Raw genomic sequence first — 7,853 nt, forward strand, 5'->3', positions numbered from 1 at the left:
AAAGGGAGGGTTTAAAGAGAGCACTAAAATTGTATGTCTAAGTAACTGGGCGGGTGATAGTGTCTTCAATAGTAACCAGGAAGATTGGAAGGTGAATAAGGTGTGAGGAGGAGAAATAACAGGAGATAATGAGTGCTATTTTGCACACTGAGCCTGAGATATTTATTGGCAAGGAGGAAGGTTAAAGGAGACAAGCATTCCCAAAGGAATCTTTCACATCTTAGAGAATTAATTCTTTTAGGTTAGAGAATCTGCTGAGAAACTTGTGAGCTAGAGGTTGGGATGGGGGTAGTGGGGGGAACTATAGAACTTTCTTAGAGAACATGTGGTCCTTCCACAAATTTCCAGTTTTAGCAATTGGATTTGGTATTTGACTTTAGCACAGGTCCTCTTACTCCAGTCCATAAGGAGTCTATGTCTCCCAAGCTTAAGTTGGATGAAGGGGATTGAGGAGATCTGATAACCTTCCTAGGTTGTTGGATGGAGCATTATGGAAGGATGTTCATATCATAGGGGCTTCAAAGCAGAATCCAGAAGCCATGCACAACCTGGTCTATGCCCATTCTTCAGATGTCTTTTTTCTCCTATTTTTTTCAGTTGGGAGGACAACATTGCCATCTACCACAAAAGGTACACTGCTCTACCATTCCCTTAATCCTTTCCTTCCATGACTGGATTCATTTGGCAGCAGAAACATTCCCAGGCCCACGCATGACCTTATGGGATTTTTTCATCTCTGAGGAGATGTACTGTCCCAGAATTCTGAGAATCTGCTGAGTAGCTTGTGGGCTAGGGGTCAAGGTGGGGCTTGAGATTGGGAGGGTGCACAGAATGTTCTTCAAGAATATATCACTGTCCTGCCAATTTCCATTTTGGAGATCTGGAGCTCAGTCCCCATTAAGATGGATGGTTCCTTCACGGTCCTTTCTTGGGCATTCAGCTCTATCCCAGGACCCTCTATAGGGCAGTTAGGGGAGGGAAGGATTCCTCAGTTGGGGGATCTTCAGGTTGAGGGTGAGCTTCAGTTTTTCCTCATCTCTCCATCCTCACTTCAGTGAAATATCCTGGAGCTTTTGACAACTTCCAGGATTCAGAGCCTTATGATTCTTCTTCTCCAAAGGACCAATCACTAAGACAGTTTCCACCCATTTGAATTCTGGCACATTCTCTCTGCTTCGGATCATCTGCCTCATTTTAGGGGCCCTTCTCTTCCTGGTCCTTATTCTCCTAGGGATTCAGATACACAGAGGGAGAATCCAGCAACAAGGTGGGCAACCTCTGGGGCACTGAATCACATGGGCAAGGGTGTGGGTGAATGAAGGGAGGAAATGATGGGGATAGGGATTTTGGACAAGGTCAAATAGAGTACTTCAGGACTGGATGTGACTCACATGCTTTCCACTGGTTTTCAAGCCCCAAGTTGCTCCAACTCTCATTGACCCTGAAGAGGCTGAGCTGTGAGCATAGCTTGTGTTAGGTATGAGATTCCAACCAAGGTCATACAACATGGGATTGGGCAGAGCTACTCATCTATATTAGAAAGATGGAGAGTCCTGAGTGTGAACAGAAAGTATATTGAGGAGGGCCCCTAAGGCACATATATGTCAGACAGTGGTCTCTGGCCAAATTTCTGATCCATGGCCATTTGTCTCAGCTTTGTCCAGATATGATGATTCTTCTTATGAAGCTGTCTACCAAGAGATTGATTACTACCTGAGAGGGGACAAGAATGACCTTCTGAGCAGCCCAGGTATGGCTATTTTCTGTCCATCCTCCTCCTTTTGACATTCTGGACATAAACTATATCCTTTGGTCATTATCTATGGCCTTGACATCTTTAGAAATCTCTGCCTGTACCTGCCTCCTGTGGTTTCCCCAGGTCCCATAACATTTTTGTTTCTATTTCCCATTCTCTACATGGGCAGGCAGGTCCACCAGTCCAATTCTGGGCTGTGAGCTTCATGTCTAGAGGGAAAGTGTTCAGAGTTCTGTGTTCTTTTCATCTTGATGTTCTGTTGTCAGTTGGGATACCTCTGATTATAGTGCCTAGAAGTTCAGGATAGGGCCATTTCAAAGACGCAATGATTTCATTTATCTAAGAGGATAACCAATTCAACAACATCATTCTTAGTTAGCACTATTATACCATTCCCTCTAAATCTGGAGGTTTCTTGGTAAGAACGGAATTGGAGAAAGAAAGTTTTTATTTACCTAAAAGTAAATAGCGTGAAGCTTTGGATGAAACCGCCTTCGATACCCTTAGGGCTTCTACATCCACATGAATTATACCGTTCCTTATGAGCAGAGCCACAGTGTTCCCCTGGCTAGTTCCAGGACCTTCCGTCACTAACAAACTTTCAGTTCTCCATACTTTTGCCCCTACTCTCCAGGAAGAACAAAACGCTTCTCTTAAACACAATCTCCAGTGACATGCTGTATCTTTTAACACTTACCTTGTTTTACATTATTATTGCCTTTCAATCAAGCTCTTCACTACCCAGATTTGGAGACTTTGAGGAAAATGGCATAAGAGCTGCTTCGGTACTTCCCTAGGCCAAGGTTTTTAGAACACTCTCAATGGCAACTGGATACTCTCTTGCTTCAAACATGTGATTGGGAGATAGAGATGTGGACTGAGACAAGACAAATCATTCAGGGAAAGGGAGGATGGGAGCCATGTTTAGTTTTATCGGTGACTAGGCCCCTGAGTGGGTGACAGGGCAGAATTTCAGGGTCAGAGTAATGGTCAAAGATGCATCAGAATCTGCAGCATGATTCAGGGAATCAGCTCACTCTCTCTGGTATATTTTGTCTCAAGGTCACTATCATCAGAGCAACATGAATCGAATTATGACAGGGTTGAAGATTCTGGGCTAAGTGATTTCCTCCTTGAAGCTGGGGCCAGTGATAAGTAGTTAGATAACAAAAATTAAGAAAGTAGACTTTTGTAGTTAAAATATATGAAAGGAAAATAACACTAAGGGGAGTGAAATCATTGTCCTATATGAGGGACATGTGTCCACTTTCCCACCTTGGTGTTTCTGGGTTCAAGATAAAGTCTCTAACTCTGTCCTTATGTTGTGTTCTTCTTCTTCACCTGAATTCAGTTTTGAACATCTCCTGACACTCTCTTATATCTTAAAAAATAAAATTACACTTGTTTTCACATGCACAAGGACCTCTCCTCACTTTCAGAAAAATTAGGTTGAAAACAAAACTATCATCTCTCACTCAGATATCTCAGGTTGGCCTGATGATCCCCCAGGTGATGGGTATGATGATGCTGAAGAATTATCTGGGCCTGAAATTCCCCCTATCATCCAGAAGAATGAGGGCAGTACTTTGGGGCCTACCAATGAATGGGATGAGCACAGGGAGTCAAACACTGGTGAGTGGTTTTCAACAGACTGACAAGTGAGATTTCTAGTTGTGGGTTAACTTGTTTTGGAAGAGGAGGGGGGTGACACTGACTACACATACACATGTGCAAACACAAACATGTCTATATACAGGTATGACTATCTATTCACATGGATGCATACATGCATGTACAGATATACACGTGCTTATATACATTCAATTGTATAGATATGTGTTTCTCTCTATACACACAAATAAATAATACAACAAAAAGATTTCATCAGTACATCAATGATTCTCTATAATGACATTTGTCATATATATCTGGTACAATTGTACCCACAATGATGCTGCTAAGTAAGAAAATGAGCAGGCCCTGGGGTTCTGAAACTGCCTCCTTCAGGCTCCCATTCCTTTTGTCCCTAATCCACCCTCATTGGAAAGAGAAGAATTTGCATGGCCCAGTCTCAGTTCTGGCCACTCCTACTCCTTTGCTCTCAGTGGTGCATCATGACTGAGAAAAGACTCTTTACCCAGGTCTTGAAGGAGGCATTATTTTTACCCTCCTCTGTCACACCACCAAAGGTTCCTTTCTTCTCTTTAGACACAGCTACAAATTCAGCCCCATTTTCCTGTTTCTAGGTCAGTCTCCTGAGTTCTCTGGGGGATACCCTGACTCCAGGATGGGAGAAGATGCCCTACCAATGTCCACTGAGGACCTGGGATATGATGAAGCTGAGATTGGTGTCCCTCAGATGTGACTTTAATACTGTCAGCTACAAACAGTCTCTTAATAAATGTTTATTGAATTGAGGTAGAATCAGTTTCCTGTGTTACCTGGAATACTTTTAGAATTCACCTGCCCTCAGACAATCTATCCTGAGATGTCAGAGGGTTTCCTCTTCACATGTGGTAAACAGCTCTCCACTATCCTAAACTTACCCAGTAGGGTAAGACTTTTGCCTCTGTCAAAACTGTTTTACCTTCAGAACTTCTAATTCTGAAATTTAACCTTTTTGTTTTCCTGTGTCCACATTCTTAAACCTCCTTTCACCTCTATCTTTTTCTCTGATCTCTACTCTCTGTCTTTCCTTCCTTTACCCACATTGTGACTTCATTTATCTTGCTACCCTTCCTCAATGGCATGATCAGCCTTCTCAACTGCTCAGAAAACTTCTGTGCAAGCAAAGGTGCTTTATCAGCAGTCCAGGCATGTTCTCTGGACTATAGAGAATACACCTCTTCAGAGAAGCACCTTCTCTGTTGAATTACCAGTCTACGTAAGCTAGTCTTCTCCTTTACTCCTGCAGACATGGAGATCTCCTGTTCACTCTCAGCTGGACAGAAGACTTTGAATCCTTGATCTTAGTTCTTTTCATTCTCTACTGCTATCTTCTATAAGAGCCTCCCTTCTTTCAGGAATCATCCATGGTCCAATTTGCATCAGAACTCAGATTTTTGCTTCAACATTTTACCTCTGAACTGACTGGTGAGACAAATGATTATTAATAAGCAAGTATGGGGGAGATTCAGGCTGGTTCCCTGTCCCATTTACTTGTTTGAAACCAAGTTGTTCAAGGACATGATTGACCTTGGCCAAAATAGAAGCCACTTAAGCCATCTTATCTAGGTGAATTCCTGCTGATAGCATTCTACTCAGGATTAAGTGGGAGTAAATTCTTTGATTGAATTGCCCAAAGCTGGGTGTGACTTAGAAGTAAATGAGATGATTAAAGTCATACCCTCCATCCCTTGTTGGAACAGGTCCACCTCTTAGTATAATATTCATTCTCTTTCATTACTTATTAACTCATCAAAGTTACTTCAGGAAAACCCTCTCTTCCAAGTTCTTATTAACACCGAAAAGGTTCCATAAGGCTACTTAGCAATCGAGAGTTTCACTGACCCCTTTTATTGTTAATATACTAGCATTATTAATAGAATGACTAATTACCCAGAAACTGTGTCTCTTGAATTTTTTAAAAGTCTCACTGGTTATAACTTAGAGTGAAAATATTTCTATGAAATTAACTCATCTCACAGCTCCTCCTTTTCCCTGCCCCTTCCAAGCCCTGTCCTACCCCCTCTGTCCCATACAATACTTCGTTCATTACTTTATGCTCAATTCATGCATATTCTTCTGTCAACAAGCGCATTGAAAGCACCTGTTTCATGTATTCATAATTTGAATTCCTGCTCTGTCAATGATACGGAAGAATGAACATTATAATGCATGGCAGTTCATTATAGCCTCGCATCTATAGCCAGTCATATAGGATTATGAGGTGCTTTCTTCTAGGGTCAGCTATCCTAGTGTATGCATTATGTATGTCTAGTGGTTGTTGAGAATAGTTGTTATTGTACTGGGGAAGAGAGGCCTTGTTCACCCTTCTGTCTGGCCCCCAACCTCAAATGCACAGCATCACTGTTTCCCAGGCTCTACTACCTCACCCCGCCCCACCCCTGCCTCACTGTCAACCTGAGCTTTCTTTCTTGTCATTTCTTTGCCTCTGCCACTGGGCAAGCTTTTCTTTCAAATCCATCCGGGAGAAGACTATGGAAAGGGATGTTGCACTGGATTGAAGTGAGGCAGGCTTGCACAAAATCATCAGCCTCACTCTCTTCTCCAGAGTCATCCACATCCAGTGACAAGACAAAGTCAGGACAAATGGACCAGGATACAGTGGATGACTTTGGCGATTTTGTCACTTAAACACAATTCACACACAAGTCAACATGTCTTCTGGGATGTCATTGGTCCTCTATGAAACTAAAGACAGGTGCCAGCCTGGGAGCAGCAACCTCACATCTAACTCAGAACCTTCACAGTCTGACCAACAACCTTGGTTCGATTTTGGCTATCCCCCCAGACATCCTCCAAAATGGCATCAACTGTCAAGGATGAGCTTATCTTGAATGTCCTAAAGGAAGACCAGATTCACCGGAACAAGATCAGTCTTGTTGGAATTGGTGCACTTGGCATGGCATGTGCCATTAGTATCTTAACAAAGGAATTGGCTGATGAATTTGCCTTAGCTGATGTAATAGAAGATAAACTAAAGGGAGAAATGATGGATCTCCAACATGGCAGCCTTTTCTTCAAAACACCAAAGATTGCTTCTGGCAAAGACTACAGTGTGATTGAAAACTCAAAACTGGTCATTGTTATGACTGGGGCATGTCAACAGGTGGGAAAACGTTATCTTAATTTGCTCTAACGTAATGTGAATATCTTTAAATTTATCATTCCTAATATTATTAAATACAACCTAAATTATAAGGTGCTTATTGTTTCCAATTCAGTGGATATTTAGACATATGTGGCCTGGAAGCTAAATGGCTTTCCTAAAAACCATGTTATTGGAAGTGGTTGCAATCTAGATTCTGCCCATTTCCATTACCTAATGGGGAAGAGACTTCGTGTCCATTCTTCAAGTTGTCATGGATGGGTCCTTGGAGAATATGGAGACTTCAGTGTTCCTGTGTGGAACTGTGTGAATCTTGCCAGTGTGTTTCTAAAGAACCTTCATCCTTCTTTGGGAACTGATACTGATGCAGAGAATTGGAAAGATGCTCATAAACAGTGGTTGAAAGTGCTTATGAGGTAATCAAACTTAAGGGCTACATTTCCTGGGCCATTGACTTGTCTGTGGCAGATCTGGCAGAAAACATTATGAAGAATCTTAGGAGAGTGCATCCAATTTTCACCATGATTAAGGGCCTATATGGCATTAATGAGGACGTCTTTCTTAGTGTTCCATGTGTCTGGGGGCAGAATGTCATTTCAGAAGTGGTGAAGATCATCCTGAATATGGAGGAGAAGAGTGCAGATACTCTTTGGGGAATGCAGAAGGAGCTGCAATTTTAAAACCTTTGAATGTGCTGCCATCGAGAGAACATGACAGAGGTTGAGGGCTTATGTATGATCCACTTTTCAAACAGGCCAAATCCTTCCTCTGATTAGTGACTAAACACCAGAAATGTAAAATCTGTGAACACACTCTAGTTTCTTCCTAAAGTTAGAAATGGGGAGTAGAATCCTGTTGCAGTTAGCATATGATGCTGGATATGGAGTTGTATAGTCTCAGTGGTTGGTGTCAAGCAGAGCCAGTGCCCCACAGATATACAAACTACCTGTTTTGTATGTAGTTGCTACAGGTTCCCTTAGGCCCAGAAGACAACACTCCTGGATGCAAAACATGATACAGTAGTAATCTTTATTGATGCATTGATTACCTTTGTGCTCCCCTCCATTAGGGCACTACAGCATGGCCCCATGTATCACCTTTCCAGAGGACCTGATCTTTGTCTGCCTAAACACACACACACACACACACACACACACACACACACATCTCAATAGTTGCAAATTTCCATATTCTATAAAAACATCTGTATATGTACAACAATGCAACCAATTCCTCAAGTATCATACTAACCCTAAATACTGAATAAACAACAAATAACTGGTGAAAAAAAAAGAAACTAAAGGC

The 7,853-nt window shown here is 42.0% G+C and overlaps 1 protein-coding gene across 1 annotated transcript in view; it reads left to right on the plus strand.

The window, feature by feature from the left end:
• The window catches only part of LOC140522739 (antigen WC1.1-like), an 88,769-nt gene extending 84,600 nt beyond the window's left edge, over positions 1–4,169 (plus strand). The window contains exons 29-33 of the mRNA XM_072638037.1: positions 598–630; positions 1,121–1,267; positions 1,655–1,750; positions 3,236–3,388; positions 4,003–4,169. Of these exons, the coding sequence (XP_072494138.1) occupies positions 598–630; positions 1,121–1,267; positions 1,655–1,750; positions 3,236–3,388; positions 4,003–4,121 (548 nt within the window). The 3' untranslated portion in view covers positions 4,122–4,169. The remainder of the gene's footprint in view (positions 1–597; positions 631–1,120; positions 1,268–1,654; positions 1,751–3,235; positions 3,389–4,002) is intronic.
• Positions 4,170–7,853: the final 3,684 nt, after the last annotated feature.

The sequence above is a fragment of the Notamacropus eugenii genome, chromosome 2, assembly GCF_028372415.1.
Source record: "Notamacropus eugenii isolate mMacEug1 chromosome 2, mMacEug1.pri_v2, whole genome shotgun sequence".
Taxonomy (NCBI): domain Eukaryota; kingdom Metazoa; phylum Chordata; class Mammalia; order Diprotodontia; family Macropodidae; genus Notamacropus; species Notamacropus eugenii.